This window comes from Calidris pugnax, unplaced genomic scaffold (assembly GCF_001431845.1).
Source record: "Calidris pugnax isolate Ruff unplaced genomic scaffold, ASM143184v1 scaffold189, whole genome shotgun sequence".
Taxonomy (NCBI): domain Eukaryota; kingdom Metazoa; phylum Chordata; class Aves; order Charadriiformes; family Scolopacidae; genus Calidris; species Calidris pugnax.
The window spans coordinates 354,906-375,587 of NW_015091069.1; the positions used below are offsets into that span (position 1 = coordinate 354,906).

The following is a 20,682-nucleotide window of genomic DNA, read 5'->3' on the forward strand; positions in this document are numbered from 1 at the left end:
GGCAACCCGTTCCAACATGAACAAGTTATTGTGCTTTGATTATATGTGTTAATTGTCCATGCTGTTAAATACCAACTAATGGAAAGTACTCACATTTTTCGTATTTCCCTTATCCTATCGGTTAAGCTAAGTCACACTATATAATTTTGCTTCAAGTTAAGAGTATAAACACTGAGAGTTATTGTGGATGCAGTGTTATTTAGTGCATCTGAGCACAAAGGCATTACAAGGAAAGCTTTAATTAAATTCTGCTACTGAACTACCAATTTTCCTTGGCCTAAAAAAAAAAACAACCCCAAATCGCTTCACTATTTAAAAGAAAATCCCTTGGAAATAGAAATTAGGACATCTTCAAATTATCCCTTCCTCTCTGACTAGCAGTTTTTTTAAGGATGATCAACAGAAATCCAGGAACACTGACTGTACTTGCAAATATTTTGCTCCAGGATATTAAGCTGTATGCTGAAGGAGGTTAAATCAAAGTCATTCCAAGAAATGATACACAAGGAGTGTTTTCCAGTAATATACAACAAAATGGAAAAGTTTGAACATTTCTAAGAAAATGCAAGTTAAAAGCAAACCAAGAAACTCAGTTATAACCACCTGATCATAATTAAGTATTTTGCAAACTGATTCTGAGACAAACAGAATTTTTCCTCTGTTGCATCCAACCACAAATAGGAACCCATCTGCAGCCTGAAAATAGAAAGATACTGTCTTTAGAAACATACAATTAATATATAAAATGAATATCGATGACTACAAGGAAGCACACTTTTAAACCTGATTTTTAAAATTAAATAAGTTATAAATCACACCAAAGAGCAATTAAGATTAAAAGGACCAAATCAGACCTTCAACTACAGACAATAAAGTTTCTTAAACACAGCTTTGGGCAAACAGGTGGCCAGCTGCAAAACAGCTTAACTTGGGAGTCATCTTGCAGATCTTGGTGAAGTCTGTTATTGCAGCGAAGGAAAAAGAAAATAGTTGCAAAAGAGAAAAGGTAAACAGGTGTGGGTATATGATGAAGTGGAAAAACAAAAAGAAAGATTTTTTTTTTTTAACGTATTATTTCCGCATCTTTTTCAAAGTAGATCTCTAACAATTTAAATGGAGAGCAAACAATTGCAAGTGTATTTATGTGTAATTGAAAGCATTCTCTATACTTGCATGCAGACTTCAATACCAACACAAAAAAATAGCTATTAAATACAAAGACTATATATAGATTTATTATCTCTTTAAGAGCTGCTGCCTGCCTTGCTAACAAATCATCTTCTATACCCCTTTATGAAAAAGCCTACATAGTGTAAAGTGTTTATAAACCAGTACTTAGCAAGTACATCAAAGCATTTGCTTGGAGAAAAAGGTGGGAAAAAAAGCACCCTCCAACTAAAAACTCAAGTTAATGACAAGCTTTAATGAGAACATCATTTACCTGAGAGTTTCCTTCTACTTACCCTAAGGATTAACTGTCGGAGCTCGTCATCCTTTAAAAATGAAGGTTTATACCGGACTTCTGTATAGGAGCTAGTGGAACCTGGAAAATAGATTATTTGTAGATATTATGTCAAAAGTTATATTTTAAATTTACTTTCAATAGTTATATTTGTTTGTTACTTTATAAATTTTCTTTGCAACCCCAAGAGCTGAATAATAAAAAGTCTAAATTCTAATAACACTAAAAATAAAAAACCTAATAAACATATGCTGGTAATAAATGTGGGCACACAACCGGTTTTTTCTTGGCTGTTATTTAGCATAAAACCAGGAAACTTATCGTCACGTATCTTTAATGTACTACTAGAAAAATGATATTATGAGAACTGAATTTTCTAGAAATATTTTGCTGGCCAACTTCAGAATTCGTAGCATTTGCTGAATCAGAATAATTCCAACATCATCAACTGTCATGAAAAATGGTTCTTTAGTACTATATATCCAACAATCCAAAAAACACTCTATTGTAGTTAAATGAATGTCTCAATTTAATGAGACTAATGGACTACATATGGGTCTAGCGCCATGGCAAGTACATTCAGCCATTACAAGCATTTCCACAACTTTTCCTAGATTTTTTTTTAAGGTAAACAGCAGCTGAACTTTCCAGTAAACTTCAGCATACACTGTATTTCCACAGAGTATCTTTATTTTCTTGAAGCATTTGCTTTGAAGATATATATAACAACTGGACATACAGTTGACCAAATTATTATTCTGAAATGGTGCTGCCAAATATCCTGAAATCTTGTGTGCTGCTGACAGACCATGTGATACCCAACTTAACCTACCACTGAAGTGAGTTCATCAGTTTCTTTAGGTATTTTTTAATGGTCTTTTTCCATGATTTCAAAGTCAACAGATAAACATAAAATTCCCTATTTCCCATGATGTTGTAAATTTCAAAGTCAACAGATAAACATAAAATTCCAGTATAGAGACAAAGAGTAGATGCAATCACAAACACAGGAATAACAAAAAGGAGTACGAAGACCTTTTGCTTCTCTAGTATCAGTCTAGCTAGAAAGTATGATGAGAAGTGGAGAGACCACAGAACACACGTTTTATTTGGGGGTTGGAGAATAAAGAAATGAAAGACAGACTTGCTTGATTGCTATAATTTTAGAAAAGTACCAAGGAGTGAATCAATTGCAAGGCATACCCTTAGCAGAGAGAAAATACCAGACACTGGATGGAGGCTTTTTTTTCTGCTATATTAAGCAAAAAGAAGAAATGAAGTTCCAGAAGTTACAAACATCTACATTTGAATGAAGAACAAACGAGGCACTGAATTCAGCATGGAAACATAGAATAAATGAGCTTAGATTTATTGAACATCAAAGAAGGCACACAACATAACTCCCAACAGAACAAGGACTTCCAGGATTAGTTTCCTAAAACCCACCTTTTAAAGATTTTAAGTGTTGCACAGCCATCCGTAACACCGTGAGCTTGTCCAGCTTTCGTGCCATGGGATTGCACTGAGGTATCATAGCAGACAATTCCTCTATCAAATTATTCATTTTGTCTCTTCTTCGTTTCTCTGTTTGACTGTGAGCCTCTCTAAGAAGAAAAAACTATTTTAAGAAAGATGTAGAACACATGATTTTTCCCCAGAATAGTCATCAATTTAATTCTGGTTGCCAAAATTGAACATAGCACACGAACTTATCACATGAACTACTACTGCATGGAAATGGGTTTGCATCCACTACTTGTATTTGAGGACTGAATTGGATTCACTTGAATACTTGTAGGTCATTCATCCCAGCTTTTTTCTCTCTAAAGGCTTTTTAAAAATAGAATTCTATCGGTTATTCAGGTTCAGCCAACTTTTCCTTCATGCCAGGTAGGAACAGTCAGGTAATATATTGGGTATGCTCCTTGACCTGTCAACCTCAGGAAGACAGAAACAAACATTTGGGGATGGAGAACATCCCTAAGAGTCAATTACAAGGAACAGAAACTTGACCCGGTGGATGCAGAAATTGAGGTGGTGACTGGATGGTTCCAAAAGCCTGCTGTTACCTTCCCCAGGTACAAAGGGGAAGGGAGAAAAAGGTCTCACTAAGCTTGAAAAAAGCAGCGTTGGAGGGAGATCGCTTTTAAGCAAACCTTCAAAATGCCTTCTAAGTATTGTTTCCTCCAACTAACGAACTAAAACTTAAGGAAAAAAGAATTAACAATACAACATGAAAGTTATTAAAGCAATGCACAAAACGGAATCTTGTACAGCAATCTGGGATACTCAGCAAAGAAAAATGAATTTTGGCGTTAAACAAAAAAACCATAACTAGTTTTTGGAACACTTCCATTTCTTCCATTTAATTTAAATCACAGAAACACTTCATAATTATTACTAATCATACTGTATAAATAATGTTTTTGACAACAGAGTGGATCATGTATTTCTGCTTTGACATCTCTGCTCACATGACAAATGAAAGACACTTTTCTTTTTAAAACAACTTTATAAAACAGCTCTGGTTTTACCAAGTGGCTTGTCATTTGGAGGACGTGACTGCTTTCAGTCACACAGCATTTCAAATCTGCCAGGGGATTGGTGTGAATTTCCATTTGGATTCAGGTAAGATGTGAATTCAAAGTGCAATGGCAAACCTTGAATAATTCCCTATACAAAAAACTTGTTCCAGAACAAGAGTTTTTGTCGCGCTTTAGCTGAATCCATTTTCACGTTGGATAGATTTTAAATACCTCCAAGTGTAGACAAATCTAGAAAAAGCAATTCTCAAATTCGTACAGAGTGAGGATGAGCTCCTCCCCTTACGCACAACTTGAATGTACTGCATTGAATTCACACCCTGAAAATTTTAACCCCAGGCTTTTGCTAAAGCATCTGAGATGACAGCCTGCAACACAGCCTGCATTAAAATTAGTAGAAAATAAAATCCTCAAGGAGGCTCTAAAAATGACTGTACATTTAGGGGAGAAAAAGGAAAAGTTTACTCTTAAATATCTGATAGTTTTAATAAACATTCCCCCCCAAACTCATATTTTACTGCTGTGAATCCTAGTATTTACTAGCAAAGTGTACTTTTCTTGTAAATTTGTACCTGAAATCTTTTATTTTAACTTGTTCTTCATCTTCACTCCTAGAGAAAACAAAACACAGTTTTACATTATATATTCAATACTTTTTTCCTCCCAAAAATTCAAGAAAAAAATGCTACAAATTTACTGTGGCTTTAAAAAGCAAATGCATAAAAAGTCCTAATACAAAAATGATCTAGCAAGCGATGCAGAACAGAAAGACACAAAAGCATATCCTCCAGTATTCAGATTTATGTGAACATCTCATGGGGATATGTCATAATTACAGGGCTACTTCTACCCCGAAGAAAACAAAATTAATGAAACACCCAAATTACTTAAGTCCAGGCTTAATTTTATTTTTAATCATTTAAAAGAGACTCCATGAATTCATGTTTTGACTTAAGTCCAGGCTTAATTTAATTTTATTTTTAATAATTTAAAAGAGACTCCATGAATTCATGTTTTTATTTCCAAAATCTTATTGTCAAAAGATGAAAAAAACAATCCTAGTCTAGACTGGGCCTAAAATACACCATAACTGTTCACGGTCAGAAAAAGTGAAAATGAAGTATTTTCCTAAGCCATTATGTCCATCTTAGAAGATGTGTGTGCTGTCCCAGGATCAGAAGGAGACAGGCCAATCAGTCAGCAGCTGTCTCCTAGGAGGAAAGAGGAGGAGAAGGACAGTTGGCCATTAGAGCTTTAGGAAAGAGCCCAAAAGCTGCTTCCACCTGTAAGAAACCACTGACCCCAGCGAGGACCCAGCAGCCAGAGCCAAACTGGGACACAACTGGGAGATCTCGCTCTTCACCCGGGAATGGAATTGCCCTGGAATTTGGGAACCTTCTGGAGGGTCTGATAAACCCAACCTCAGGAGCAGGCTGGGCTCCCGAGACCCAAGGACTTTTCTTCAGTGAAACCGTTTCGGGTTTAGACAAGATAACAATAACTAATGTTTTTCTTTCCTTTTAAAATGAACTTTTAACAGAAATGTGCACATAGTAGGAACTCCAGCAGAAGTGACGTTGCCCATAAGAGGAAAAGAGGTAAGGGGGAGCCAGACCACCTGCAATGCAGCTTGTGTCCAATGAACTAACTCGCCTTCTCCCTCAGGAGCTCCGTAGGGGGAAGAAATTAGAACAAATTTGCTGCTCAAGCAATGAGTCACAGCCTTCCCTGGATTTCTACAGCCTCTGTCCTAACAGCTGTGCTGGTGCTGATAGCAATAGTTTCACTGAATTTCACTGAATTTTTTAAGGACTTTTCTTCAGTGAAACCGTTTCGGGTTTAGACAAGATAACAATAACTAATGTTTTTCTTTCCTTTTAAAATGAACTTTTAACAGAAATGTGCACATAGTAGGAACGCCAGCAGAAGTGACGTTGCCCATAAGAGGAGAAGAGGTAAGGGGGAGCCAGACCACCTGCAATGCAGCTTGTGTCCGATGAACTAACTCGCCTTCTCCCTCAGGAGCTCCGTAGGGGGAAGAAATTAGAACAAATTTGCTGCTCAAGCAATGAGTCACAGCCTTCCCTGGATTTCTACAGCCTCTGTCCTAACAGCTGTGCTGGTGCTGATAGCAATAGTTTCACTGAATTTCACTGAATTTTTTAGAGTTGGAAGGGACAATAGAGATCATCTAGTCCAACTCCCCTGCTGAAGCAGGACTCCCCTGCTGAAGCTGGGTCAAAACTACCTGGACCACTTTCCCATTTTTAAAAAAGGGAAAAAAGGAAGGCCTGGGGAACTATAGGACAGCCAGTCCCACCTCTGTGCCTGGCAGGATCATGGAGCAGCCCCTGCTGAAGCTGGGTCAAAACTACCTGGACCACTTTCCCATTTTTAAAAAAGGGAAAAAAGGAAGGCCTGGGGAACTATAGGACAGCCAGTCCCACCTCTGTGCCTGGCAGGATCATGGAGCAGATCCTCCTGGAACCTCTGCCAAGGCACTCGGAAAATAAGGAGGTGATTGGTGACAGCCAGCATGGCTTCACCAGGGTCAAATGGTGCCTGACAAATTTGGTGTCATTACAGCATTGGTGGTTAAGGGAAGACCAACTGACATCATCTACCTGGACTTCCCGCACAAGATCCTTGTCTATAAATTGGAGAGACATGGATTTGACGGATGGACCACTTGCTGGATAAGGAACTGGCTGGATGGTCGCATTCAAAGAGTTGTGGTCGATGGCTCTATGTCCACGTGGTGACCAGTGACGGGTGGGCGACATGGACAGTGGGACTGAGTGCACCCTCAGCAAGTTTGCCAATGACAACAAGCTGTGTGGTGTGATTCACAAGCTGGAGAGAAGGAATGTCATCCAGAGGGACCTGGACAGGCTTGAGATGTGGTCCCATGTGAACCTCATGAAGTTCAACAAGGCCAAGTGGAAGATGCTGCAGGTGGGTCGGGGCAATCCCGAGCACTAATACAGCCTGGGCAGAAAATCGGCCGAGAACAGCCCTGAGGAGAAGGACTTGGGGATGCTGGTTGGTGAGAAGCTCAACATGATCCAGGAATGTGTGTCTGCAGTCCAAAAAGCCAACCGTATCCTGGGCTGGATCAAAAGAAGCGTGGCCAGCAAGTCGAGGGAGGTGACTCTGCCCCTCTACTCCATTCCTGAGAGAGCCCACCTGGAGAACTGTGTCCAGCTCTGGAGCCTCCGACATAAGAAGGACATGGACTTGTTGGAGCCACTTCAGAGGAGAGCCACAAAGGTGATCAAAGGGCTGGAGCACCTCTCCTATGAGAACAGGCTGAAAGAGTTGGGGTTTTTCAGCCTGGAGAAGAGAAGGCTCCAGGGAGACCCTAGAGCAGCCTTCCAGTAGCCAAAGGGGACCTACAGGAAAGATGGGGAGCAACTCTTTATCAGGGAGTGTAGCGATAGGACAAGGGGTAAGGGTTGTCAACTGAAAGAGGGTAGGTTTAGATGAGATATCGCAAAGAAGGTTTTCACCACGGGGGTCATGAGAGAGTGGAACAGGTTTTTTCGCTTTTTGCAGTTTTGTTTCTTTTGAAAGGTGAGTTTCACTAGGAATGCAGACCAGAATTTGTAGGACTTCTAGTGCGTCCCAAGTGGACTTGAACATTGTAATTGATTGATATTAGCGAAAATGGAGTGTAAACTTGACTCCACAGCAATCGGTAAGACTCTTTGCCTCTGGCTTCAGCGTGGCCAACATCAATATTAAGACTAATTGCAATGTGACTGTTAAAGCTGAAGTTCAACTAGAAAAAGGGGCTGGATATAAATCCTCTTTCAGCCAGGCTGTACTTTTTTTCCTGTTTTTTTTTTTTCCTGCAGCTAACATTGGAGAACAAGTTATATATTCAAAACCAGCATTTTGGCAAGATCTTTGTGTCAAAACAATGAAAAAAGTTCACATTCCACAGAATTTATTTCATAGATAAAAGTAACAGCAAGAAGGTTTTTCAGAATTTCCGTTGAGGTTGCAGTGTGTTTCTGCTATCTCTGGGAATTATGTCTGAGTAGTTTTTAAATTGCATTTCAGCATCTTGGTGGAAATACAAGTCATATTCCAGCTTAGATATGTGCATGTCCACTTCACATTTTAAAATTAATATAAAAGGTTTAGAAAACCAAATAAATTGTTGCAGTGTCTATGATTGACTACGTGAACATTGGGTGAAATTCTACCTCATGACTATAATGCAGACATTTTAAAATTAAATAAAAAGTTTAGAAAACCAAATAAATTGTTGCATTGTCTATGATTGACTACATGAACATTGGGTGAAATTCTACCTCATGACTATAATACTTAATTGGTACTAGATAGACTAGAATCTCTATTAACCAGGAAAAAATAAAGAATACCACCTTTTCCTCTATTCTCTCAATTGATTTATTAAACATACTTCCCCTTTTCTTCTAAATGGAAGCAAAGGTTTTAAAGACAGTTGTATTTTTACTCACTTTTCCACCATGAGCACCATGGAAAAAAATCCACAAAGAAACAAACAGGTTATCCCCAAAGAAATATTTTTATACTACCCAATGAGCCACGTACCAAACACTGACTCCCCTGCAGAAAGGGGTCTGGGGGGGCAGGCTCACCACGTGTCAGCAGTGTGCCCTGGCAGTCAGGAGGGCAAACTGCATCCTGGGGTGCACCAAACACAGCATGACCCACTGTCCTCAGCATTGGTTGGGATTTACCTGGAATACTGTGTGCAGCTCTGGGCCCTATAAGTTAAGGAGGATTTTAAGGTACCTGAATGCGTCCTGACGAGGACAAAAAGCTTGTGAAAGTGCTGGAAGGAATGCCCTATGAGGAGCAGCTAAGGACTCTAGGTTTGTCTCATTTGGAGGAAAGTAGGCTGAGAGGTGACCTCATTACTCTCTACAGCTTCCTGGGGAGGGGAAGTGGAGAGGGAGGTGCTGATCTCTTTTCCCTGGTATCCAGTGATAGGACACGTGGGAATGGTTCAAAGCTGCACCAAGGGAGGTTTAGACTGGACATTTGGAAGCATTTCTTTACTGAGAGGGTGGTCAAACACTGAAATAAGCTTCCTGGAGAGGTGGTCGATGTCCCAAGCCTGCCAGTGTTTACCAGGCATTTGGATAATGCCCTTAACAACACGTTTTAACTTTTGGTCAGCCCTGAAGTGGTCAGGCAGTTGGACTAGATGATCGTTGTAGGTCCCTTCCAATTGACATATTCTATTTTATAAAAGAGAATACTGCACAGCTACATATAAACAAGTATATTTTCTAAGATAGGTAGCCAGGTGCAGAAAAAGAAATCACAACAAAGTAATCATGTAATTAATAACTGTCCCATGACAAATATACATATATAAGGGTTTACTTATGCTGCACAGCCAATCTTAGCTCTGGTGTGTTACCTTGTCATAGCAATATTTTAAGATAGTTGTGGTAGTTCTACTTTAAAAAGCACCTAAAAAGGTTAAAACAAACAAACAAAAAATGTTTACATGCACCAGTCCTAGAAGAGTATGAGACCTTTCCTTCAGCTCCCCAGTCTTTTTATTTCACTGTTACTTTTCATTCATTCCTGTTCTCACCTTAACTTCAGTACTAACAATTCTGGTAAAGTTATAAGCAAGTCACAGTGTCTTCTTAGAATGAAATATCAGATTTATCCATCCTGTTAATTAGCTATATGTTTATCACCTTGTGCTGTACAAAACCTGTCCTTAGATAAAACATTCCTTAAGGCAAATCATGCAGCCCATCTAGCCAAACAGGAAAACGTGACATGTTCATAGCACTGAAAACAGAAATGGATTAATTTATAAAAAAGTACCTTTTCTGAGGATCACCATCAATTTCAACTGTGTCCCTGCAGAAACAGATAATAAAGTAAGCAAAAGGTATTTTGAAGCAAAAAAGATTACTTACTATACCAAATGAAAAAAAGTCACAGAAAAAATTTAGTGGAAACACCACTTGATTAGATATTTTCAGCAAGAACATTAGTTTTTAGGAACTAATTACTAGTTCTTATAGAACAATACTTTTTCAGTTCGTATTTCAACTCGGACAGTAATATTTTTTTATGACAGAAGTTTCATGAAATCAGAGATCCAAACTTCAGGGAAACGCTATTGCTCAACCAGCACTTTTACCAAACAGGTAAAAATCAACAAGTCCTACTGAAAAAGAATGGACACTTTTTTTTTTAATCAGAAAAAACATGTTTCTGGAGTTTTCAGTGATCTAGAAGATACACTTGGATCTCCAAGTTGACACTTATATCAACATCCACAGTATGGCTACATTTTGTATATCAACAGACTATAAATGGAAGAAGTGATAAAAGAGAATTGCCTTAATAATTACAAATACATGTAAATTTCCCACATTCCCCCACTTTTTTAAACGTGGATTTCCTACACTATTTTAGAGACACTTGTAATGCACTAGATCTGCAGGCTGACTTGTGTCCCTTACTTCTGGCTGATTAATACAGCTTCGAATAGATCACTTTTTCTATGTAAATGATTATTCAGTTAAATGGCATCTGTTTGGCAGCTATAAAACAGGATTTAACAGTATCATCTCAATAAAGTATGGCCCAGTTTAAAAGACTGAGTCCTACTGTAGGACAGTCCTCATTTTTAGGCCACAGGTCTGTCTGGACATTTAAGTAAGTGGCTGCCCTGGTCACTGAAGAAGCAGTTCTGATTCTCTATTCAGTTAACTGGCATCTGTTTGGCAGCCATAAAACAGGAGAAAACATTCAACAGTATCATCTCAATAAAGTATGGCCCAGTTTAAAAGACTGAGTCCTACAGTAGGACAGTCCTCATTTTTAGGCCACAGGTCTGTCTGGACATTTAAGTAAGTGGCTGCCCTGGTCACTGAAGAAGCAGTTCTGATTCTGCAGTTCTAGCCCAAAAAGCTTAATTAGTAATCTTGTTTCACGCTTTGAAACAATATTCTAGTGTGCACTTGTGATACTTCAAGCAACTTTAAAACAATTGGCTGCAAAGAGAACTTGTCTTTACTAGCACGCAAAGTAAGAAAGAAGATTAAAATCCCAAAACAGAACAAAGAGACTTAGGATCAGATTGGAGATTAGGAACAATTTTGACACAGAAAGGGTTATGAAGCCTCGGAATGGGCTGCCCAGGGAGGTGGTTGAGGCACATCCCTGGAGGGATTTAACAGCTGGGTTGACATAGTGCTTAGAGACATGGGTTAGTGATGGTTTTTGTCAGGTTGATGGATGGACTAGATGATCTTAAAGGTCCCTTCCAACCCAGACAATTCTATGATTCAATGATCGAAATTTCAGCATTAGAAACACAATACCAGACACCTTAGGCCAGGAAATGGCATATAACCCTGAAATTTAAGGATTATTTTTAATTTTTTTAATAAATCGGGACTGTCAAAGAATACATTAGGAAAAAAACTGCAATAAATAAAGGAAAGAGGACTAGTTACCGTGTTGCATAAATAACAGATGAACGTCTCAAATTGATGTTGGGACACATGCAGAATCAATTTACTTACTGGTTATCAGAGTCGCTTCCTTTGCGCTTCCTCGGACCCTCAGCCCCAGCAGCATTGAAAGAAGCGGTGGCAGGAGGCTTCGGTGTTGGGTTCATGAGGTTGGGGACTCCAGAAGCAGCACCCGTGTTTCCATCTATTGAGAAATTATCTGTGAATAAGAAAAAAAAATCTTCAGTGTCCAGTACGATCTATATCCTCGTGTATCCATCCTGATTTTCACTTGGAAAAAAAATGAAATTGTCCGTGGGTGCCTTCTATGCTTCTGACCCAAAACCGTAAAGGTTGCACTGCTACAAATTAAGTCCAGAAAAGAGTATATTGTCTTCCCACAGCCCTGTAACAATCTCATCAACACAATCAACACACCGATGCGATACAAAACACACTATTCCCTTCCCCACACAACCGTGCCAGATTATACACCTCAAACATCCTGCTGTAAAATCACAAAACGTAGCATTAGCTAGCAGATCAAAATACTGCGACTAACACTAAATTCAGCTTAAAAAACAGGTTTTTTTAACTGAGAAAACCATATTTTTGAACAAGCTGGATAACCAAAAAATGAAAGTTTTCCATAACTATGTTTCTGATATAAAATCTACACTCACATATAACACCACTCATGTAAATCGGAAGAGTCTTGCAAGCTTGACAAGTTCTACCTTAAAGTCCCCTTTGCAATCCTTCTCCCAAGAAAAACTGCTTTGTTTCTGGGAGGGACAGAAGAAAAGTCACAAGCCAAAATAATCCTAGCAACCTACTGGGAAAGGCAAACTGCCTCCAGAAATCTCAGTGATATTACACCTTTTTTCTAAGCAAAGCTACCACAAAGAATCACCCGGATGATGTTTAGATAAATAATCAGAATTAGCTCTGTTTCAGCAAATGCAGGCACACCCCTTTAGGGTTCCTGCCCGAGTGAGGAAAGTGTCCTACGTGATACATCTAGAAACAATATCAGAGTTAATTCCATGAAGGGACAGAGGAGGCATTGAGAGGTCATTTAAGGAAGTGAGCATCTCCTACTTCTAGCAGGAGGCAAAAACCAAGATGGGTTCTCTCAAAATCCAGCAGGAAGAAAAACTGGAAACTTTACTGTGAGCTATCTTCTTTTTTTGCCAGCACCGGTGTTGTCTGTAAATGATAGGTAAAAGTGTGTAAAAAGAATGATATGCAGTGTATGTTTCTTTTCTTCTTCCGTGTAAGCATAGCTCACACCAGAAAAATTACCTTCCAGGTTCTCATTTTCTGTTGGAATATTACTCTGGAGAGTTAAATGAAAATAGGCTAATACTTGAAGCTTGCCTAGTCTTCCACTAATCCTCTCATTTCCAAGTCAGACTACACAGTCAGCCCCTGTTTTATTTTAGAAAGCTCTTTAACTCGTTAAGTCACACAGGAAGTTCCAAAAAAAGAGGTGGAAACTCAAAGAATCAATAAATACTTGACAAACAGGTAACAGGCTTGGCTACTTCAAATATACAACATATTCCAGTTAGGCATATTAAAAATATATTAAAAGAAATGACATCATAAATACAGGGGCACAAATGGCAGATGTTTGTAGTATTTTTGTGATTAATCATCACTTCATAATAGTCTCATTTTATATTTCTACTATAAATTCTTGCAATTATAAAGCAAAAAAAAAAAAAATCCAACCCAACAATTCTAATGGAACTCTTTATTTAAAAAGAGTAGTTTTAATTCACTTAGAGAATCGCAGCCTATAATTACTAGATTGTTATTGAAGAATAATCATACTTTATGAATATTCATGAATGACTACTTACTAAACAGAAACCCACAGGTATCAAAGGACAAGAATGCCTTCAGCACAACAGATCCTGGAATAAAGCAGGACAGAACAGACCCACTGACCTAAATACTCCTTTGCATGCAGATGGCCAGCCTGCTTTCTAAGCCACTTCCCTTTAAAGAAACAAATGAAATGAATAATTTACAGCTTTTCCAATTTATCCTTCGTATTATCAAAATAACTATTTTTTCCTCACACTCAAACAACAAATTCTGAATGCTGCATTTATTTCCTCTGTTTCTTAACAACCTTTTCTCTTTTTCGTAACTAAGAAAACCAAAAATATTTAGATTATCAGCAACAATGACCTATTAAAAACGTCTACGCTACAATTTTTAGGTGATAAATACTTTCACTGTGACAGACTGAATGCCATGTTAAATGCCATCTAACTAAATGACACTAAGATAGCTGGCTGATCTTAGACAAAAATACAAGGTTAAGAATCTGTATTGATCCCTTACACGTACAGCATGCAGCATATATTCTTTATATGTATTCTTTAAGATTCTCAAAAAACACCCAAAACAAACCCCCAAACCCCAAAATAATGCAAAAGAAAACAAATAAAGAAATTTAAAGCTTCATAACTACCAATTATTTGGAACTGAACAGACACGTCCTAGTCTTTTTAATACTTACTACTTACTGAACAAGAAGCAGACAGAAACAGTTCCTAAAGCTAAATCAGCTTTCAGAAGTCAGTAAGAGCACTTTAAAATAATCTCTTAGGGCTTTATAATAGCTATCGTTAGGATACTATGTGGTTCCCAGGTGCTTACTCTCTCCCTGAAGAGTGTCTTAACCTGGTGTAGTCTGTGAGGAAAGATTTCTTTACTTCTCTGACTATACCACTGTGGGAGAACCAGATAAAGGATTTAAAAATCTTTGGGTTCACAAACAGAATGAGCTAGAATGCACCCCAATAACCAGAATGTACTTCTATGACAGTACAAAGTTGGATTCTTATCTTTCATTGGTGCACGTGGCTAAATATCTTATCTTTTCAATTTCTGTGAATATTTTCATAGCATTAACATCAAACCCAAACAGTCCCAAGAATATATGAAGCAAAACTAAATGATTCCCAACTTCATTGCACTCTTGCTTCATGAAATAGTTTCATTAAACTAGAGATATTTTGTTTTACCACCCCAAAGGCTATTACTTACACTAGTTTGGTTTGCAAGTCAAATAAAATTTCAACTGAGAAATTACACTCTTTAAAAAAATTTCAAAGTTTTGCTAATGCCCTACCATACTGATAACCAAATTTTAGTGGAAGTGAATAGCTCCTCAAATACACATGTCTAATTATGATCTATATTTATCTCTCAATACTAAGCATATATGCTTATTTATATTAAAAATTAAAAATATATTAAAGTATATTATGCACATCGGGATGGATTAAAGTAACACTGAAAAACTCCACTGCAATCCTTCTCTCTGCAAAAAATCAAAGACAATCCAAACATTACAAACACATCATATGAAAAATAGCTCATTCCCAGTAAGCGTATCAGAAATAAAGAACTATTATTTTAACACTAATTTTAGTATATTTCATAATCAGGCAAACAAAATACTTAAGGAATGGTTGTCAATATACATACAGTTCTCATCACATCCACATACAAGACCATACCTACTGAACTACAACATCTCTCATGTTTTTCTACAAGAAAAAAAATAATAAAATTTACAGTCCATAAGGAGGTCAGCAAGGAAGTCAACAACTGCAAATGAGCTACATGAAACTACCTTTTAAGGGTGGGATATGAAGTAAAGACAGAGGAAACCAACGTTTAGCAAAGGTTTTGTGTTAATCGCATGCAACGCATTAAGAAACAACGCTTGGGAGACTCTATATTTTTCTAATTACTGACAATAATATTTTTTAAACACATTCCTAAGCTGTTTTCCCCCCTAATAGTTTTAAGGTTTTCAGTTCCTAAACAAACACAATCTATTAGAAAAGGTTTATGGCCAATCTCCACGAGCTATAAAAGGTGAGATTCATCTGAAAAAATAAAGATGTCTGCATCTGAAGTAGCCATTCTAGCCCCTCTTGGGAAGAAGAAGACATTTCTAGGGTGATTCATCTCAACCTAAAATAGCTTCCTACAGTTGGCTAAATGAAATACAACATTTCTAGGGTGATTCATCGCAATCTAAAATAGATTCCTACAGTTGGTTAGATGAAATACAGCCCAAGAGCACCCACGTCTACTCAATAACTATACAAAGACCAAAGTAACTAGCTCTGTTGACATCTAAAGACAAGTGAGATGCATCCCACCTAAGGTGGCTACAGAACTATCATGCAGTTCTATAGAGTGACCTGGACAGGTTGGACCGATGGGCCAAGGCCAACGGGATGCGGTTCAACAAGGCCAAGTGCTGGGTCCTGCCCTTGGGTCCCACCAACCCCCTGCAGCGCTACAGGCTGGGGGAAGAGTGGCTGGAGCTGCCCAGCAGAAAAGGACCTGGGGGTGTTGGTGGCCAGCCAGCTGAACAGGAGCCAGCAGTGTGCCCAGGTGGCCAAGAAGGCCACCAGCATCCTGGCCTGTGTCAGGAACAGCGTGGCCAGCAGGAGCAGGGCAGTGATGGTGCCTCTGGACTGGGCACTGGTGAGGCCTCACCTCGAGGGCTGGGTTCAGTTTGGGCCCCTCGCCACAAGAAGGACATTGAGCTGCTGGAGCATGTCCATGGTGAGCCACCAAGCTGGTGAGGGGTCTGGAGAACAAGTCATATGAGAAGAGGCTGAGGGAACTGGGCATGTTGAGTTTGGAGAGCAGGAGGCTGAGGGTAGACCTCATTGCCCTCTACAACTCCCTGAAAGGAGGGTGGAGAGAGGTGGGGGTTGGCCTCTTCTCCCAAGGGAATAATGACAGGAGCAGAGGAAATGGTCTGAAGTTGGGGCAGGGGAGGGTTAGATTAGATCTTGGGAAGAATGACTTTCCTGAGAGGGTGGTCAGGCACTGGAACAGCCTGCCCAGGGAGGTGGTGGAGTCACCATCCCTGAAGATGGTTAAGAAAAGATCTACACATTTAAGAAACCTGTAGACGTGGCACTTCAGGGCATGATCTAGTGCCCAATATTGTTGGGTTGTGTCTGTTTGTGGGGTTTGGGGGTTTTGTTTTGGTTGGTTGGTTGGTTGGTTTTTTGTGGTTGGACTCAATGATCTCAAAGGTCCCTTCCAACCATGAAGATTCTGTGATTCTGTGTTTTTGTGTCACATGCAAAAAGTTTAAGGCCAAGATAATCTTTCAAAACTACTGCCTTAATTATGCACTACCACCTCATGACCCACTCACCCCCTGTGAAAGGTTAGCTTTTCTGGGTAGTTTTACTCCTCACAGGCTTTCCTAAAATGTTTTAGTACTAAAACATTGACTGTTTAGAATCATCAATAGGAAAATCATACATACTCCAAAAATCAGCAGAAAGAAGCAAGTCATGTAGGTATTAATAAATTAATTTAAAAAGCTGTCAGTCAGCCCTCATTTTAGCCAGTTTAAAAAAGAACACCTAAATCCATCTACCGGAATATTAAAGTAAAATAAGCCTGAAATAAAATGTCAGTGAATAAGTACATCTATAAAACTTAGAGGTGGCACTCTTCATAGTCTGTGAAGTCAATGTCCATAGACTTGGAGAAATGTTGCAGTTCTGCAGCTGCTTAAGTTAACAGATGTGGTAACACTGGCACAACCTTTCTAAGAATAAGGCGGCACTTTCAATCCAGGTTCCTATTTTGAAACACTTTCTGGCAGAGGGAAAGGAGAAGAAGAAAGAAGCTGCTTTGAATTGAAATTTCTGAGACCACAGATGCCACAGGCTATTCAAATGTGTATTTTCCAAATGTATTTTCCTGGCATGCACAAACACTTTTAGCTATAAATTCAAGCTTTGACAAGTTTAAAGAAGCAAAAATTACATTAGAAGTGACTGTTAAAGTGGCAAATAAGGGTTCTTCAGTCTAACTAGATGAGTTATTAAAATTGAAATCTACTCACAGAAGCTATTAAGCTATGTCTACAGCAGTAAAAACAAGGGCATAACAGCAACAGGTCAGCAGGGAGAACCAGCTGGTGCAGAAGCCCCTGTTTCTAATTTGTAAGTACTTCAGGGAGCTTACACTAAATCACATTTAGTCTGGTTCGCTGGGCCAAAAATCCTTACAATGCATGTGTTTTAAAACTGTCTGAGAACAAACCACTGGTTCGGTCCTTTATGTTTAGAGCTGGAGTATGTTTGGTATGTGCCTGGAGTAGAACTAACCTTGCTATACAATAAAATTCTAAACATTTTAAAATTCTAAATAGACAATATAATAAATTTAAAATAATAAAATAAATATAAATAAAGAATAAAACAAAGAATAAAACAAAGAATAAAACAAAGAATAAAACAAAGAATAAAATTCTAAAACTGCTCTGCAAACCAAACCAATGAGCAGTAAGTGGGGATGATGGGATTCAACTCAAACCAATGCTATTGCTCTGACCCAAAATACAAATGTGTGCGCAGCCTCCAAGTACTTACTTGATCTCGGGGTCTGAGTCTAAAGTCCTTAGGAGTGCAGATATATGAAAAAGCAGAGATACACATACACTCACAAATCCAGGCATACAAGCAACCTAAATTTCTAAACTGAGGTACTACTCAAGATGTCAAGTTGGATTCTTAAGTTTTGTTACAACTGACAAGTTAATTCTTTGTTATTTTTTTTAAGATACAAGATGTCTCATTATCTAAGCAATTACAGATATATGTATCTATACATACAGCACACAGAGGATAGCTATTCAGCCAAATAATTTCAAATAACTCTATGTCACGTAAATGGCTTCATTTTACATGGAGTTATTTTTAAAAATTATTTTAATGATCTCTTACTGCAGATTTTCATTAGAGAATAGGAAAACTATAGCTATATTCTACATACATACAGCACTGTATGAGGAAAGAAGTTACAGGTGCTGTGATATGCATGACTTTAAAAGTCTTGCAGATCTGAACACCTACAAAACAAAGAACCATATTTTCTAAACAGGAGTGAGAGTTGCTTTCAATACTCTTTTCATTTATTTATTTTAGAGCTTTAAAGTAGGCCATGGAAAGCATCTTCAGACCAGTTACAGCAAGTGTAGCATCCAGATCCTAGCCCACTGTATGCTCTCACTGAAAGCTGGGGCAACAATTTTCTTTAGGGTTAAGTTGTTAAAACAGTAGATATGTATTGTCTAAACAGTTTTTCTCCCCCAAATTTTATAAGCCTGTGTAAAGCAGGAGCAACATACAGAGACTTCATTAACATAACCATCTTATGAACAATACCATACAGAGAATAAACTGTTACAGGTTAACTTAAGACCAATCCAATGTACTTTTGGATTTGTTTTTAATATCACAAAATGACAAAAGAAAAAATTATGAAATCCTGAACTGCAGTAATTTAGATGAAACGTTAACATAGGCAACTGATTACTCTCTGTATCTGTTTTTACTTATTTTCACCATGCAGAAGAAAGCAGTCAAGAATCACAACTTGCCAATTAAATAACACATTTACTTAATAGATTTTAAACACTAAATATTTAGCCAAACCTATTAGTGTATTAAAAAGTATGACTGTAACCAGCTAATGAAAAGATACTACACAAGCCCCACAGAAGAAAGCAGTCAAGAATCACAACTAGATTTAAAACACTAAATATTTAGCCAAACCTATTAGTTGCAGAAGAAAGCAGTCAAGAATCACAACTTGCCAATTAAATAACACATTTACTTAATAGATTTTAAACACTAAATATTTAGCCAAACCTATTAGTGTATTAAAAAGTATGACTGTAACCAGCTAATGAAAAGATACTACACAAGCCCTTGAAAGGCTGCCCTGATTTCCCTGTCACTTTCAGGCTCAAACCAGGCTGCTGATAGAAATCAAGTGTACTACTTGTATAAAGTAGTTCATTACTGAAAAAAACAAACCTCTCCAACCATCCACTGCTGAAGGAATGGAGGGTAGCTGTTTCCTTCTAAGTTTTTGGTTCATACTATTGTAAAATGCTGATTCCTGTCAAATCATTCGGGGAACTTCCATGGTTTTAGCTGCCTTGGAGTCCAAACAGGGAATTTTCAACAGAGCGTTCACAACGATTCACTTCCCACAATCACCCACCAAATTATTTCTTCTTACAATGTCTTTGATTCTTAGTTGGTATGAACTGTCTGGTTTAGAGTCTGTTTTTCAGAATGTGCAAGTATACCAACAATAATGTGTATACTCAAGTGAAAAAAAACTTGAGTAGTAGCTAACCTTAGTGTGGACCTATTCCACAAAAATTAAGATACTTTTATGTTTTAAAAAAATGATTACTAGAAAGACTGTTCCTTCAAAATCTGTTAGAAGAATAGGTATAAACATAGGTAACAAAAGAAACCAGAGAGCAGGAATTCTTTCACATTAAAACATGACTGGTGTATGTCTGTAGTATATTGCTTTGCCAAATCTATTGGTAAATGCAAATATCTGTGTATTTGGGGTTTTCTAAAATTTGATTATTGCCTTTCCTTATAGTATGTACATGACATAGAAGCAATAAATCACTGCTTTAGAAAATTTATCAAGCTGCAAAAAATCTATTAAAAAAACTCCACCAAAAATCCACTTTGTTTTCAAACACTAGATTACTTGCTACACAATTATACCAGCATCTGAACACCCAAGAAGCAGAGACAGAAAGACGCCAATTATTCTAGACAACCAGGCTCCCCACGTAGGTGGGATCACATCATGTAACCCACCACACACGTAGAAAACAACAACTACTCAACCCAGAAGCATCGGTGTGAACTGAAGGGAAGGGCAGCGATGACTTCAGGAGAGATTTGCTGGCTTTTGGCTCTCAAAGCCCCCCCAGAGAGGGGAGGGAAGGCTGGAGGTCGCGGGCACCGCTGCCGGGGGGTTTACACTGCCCTTGCTGCAGCGCCGGAAAGTTATGATGAAGAGCAAGGAACACACAGAGGAACATCTCCCATCACACCTGGGGCACCACACCAGCGTGGGCACGCACAGGCACACACACAGGCCAAAACCACTAGACCTAAAAATATGTTTACCTATTAAAAAAAAAAATCATACTAGCCTAACAGGAACACGTAAAATGACTGAGTGCACATCAGGACCTGTATATTACATACCAAGTTAAATAAACATTTTTAGTCCACATCGCACCCGTAGGACGGCACATCTGCAACAGTAATAAAGAGAGAGGCGGGGAGCA

The 20,682-nt window shown here is 38.3% G+C and overlaps 1 protein-coding gene across 3 annotated transcripts in view; it reads right to left on the reverse strand.

Moving 5' to 3' along the window:
* Positions 1 to 20,682, reverse strand: part of ARNTL2 (aryl hydrocarbon receptor nuclear translocator like 2) — a 38,848-nt gene that overhangs the window by 17,615 nt on the left and 551 nt on the right. For all 3 annotated transcript variants that reach the window (XR_001413675.1, XM_014957026.1, XM_014957025.1), the window contains exons 2-7: positions 11,565 to 11,712; positions 9,850 to 9,885; positions 4,578 to 4,616; positions 2,909 to 3,066; positions 1,464 to 1,543; positions 604 to 696 (exon numbers count right to left, since the gene is read on the reverse strand). Coding sequence is in view for 2 of the 3 variants with exons in the window: in XM_014957026.1 (XP_014812512.1) it covers positions 604 to 696; positions 1,464 to 1,543; positions 2,909 to 3,066; positions 4,578 to 4,616; positions 9,850 to 9,885; positions 11,565 to 11,712 (554 nt within the window). In the remaining variant the exon portion in view is untranslated. The remainder of the gene's footprint in view (positions 1 to 603; positions 697 to 1,463; positions 1,544 to 2,908; positions 3,067 to 4,577; positions 4,617 to 9,849; positions 9,886 to 11,564; positions 11,713 to 20,682) is intronic.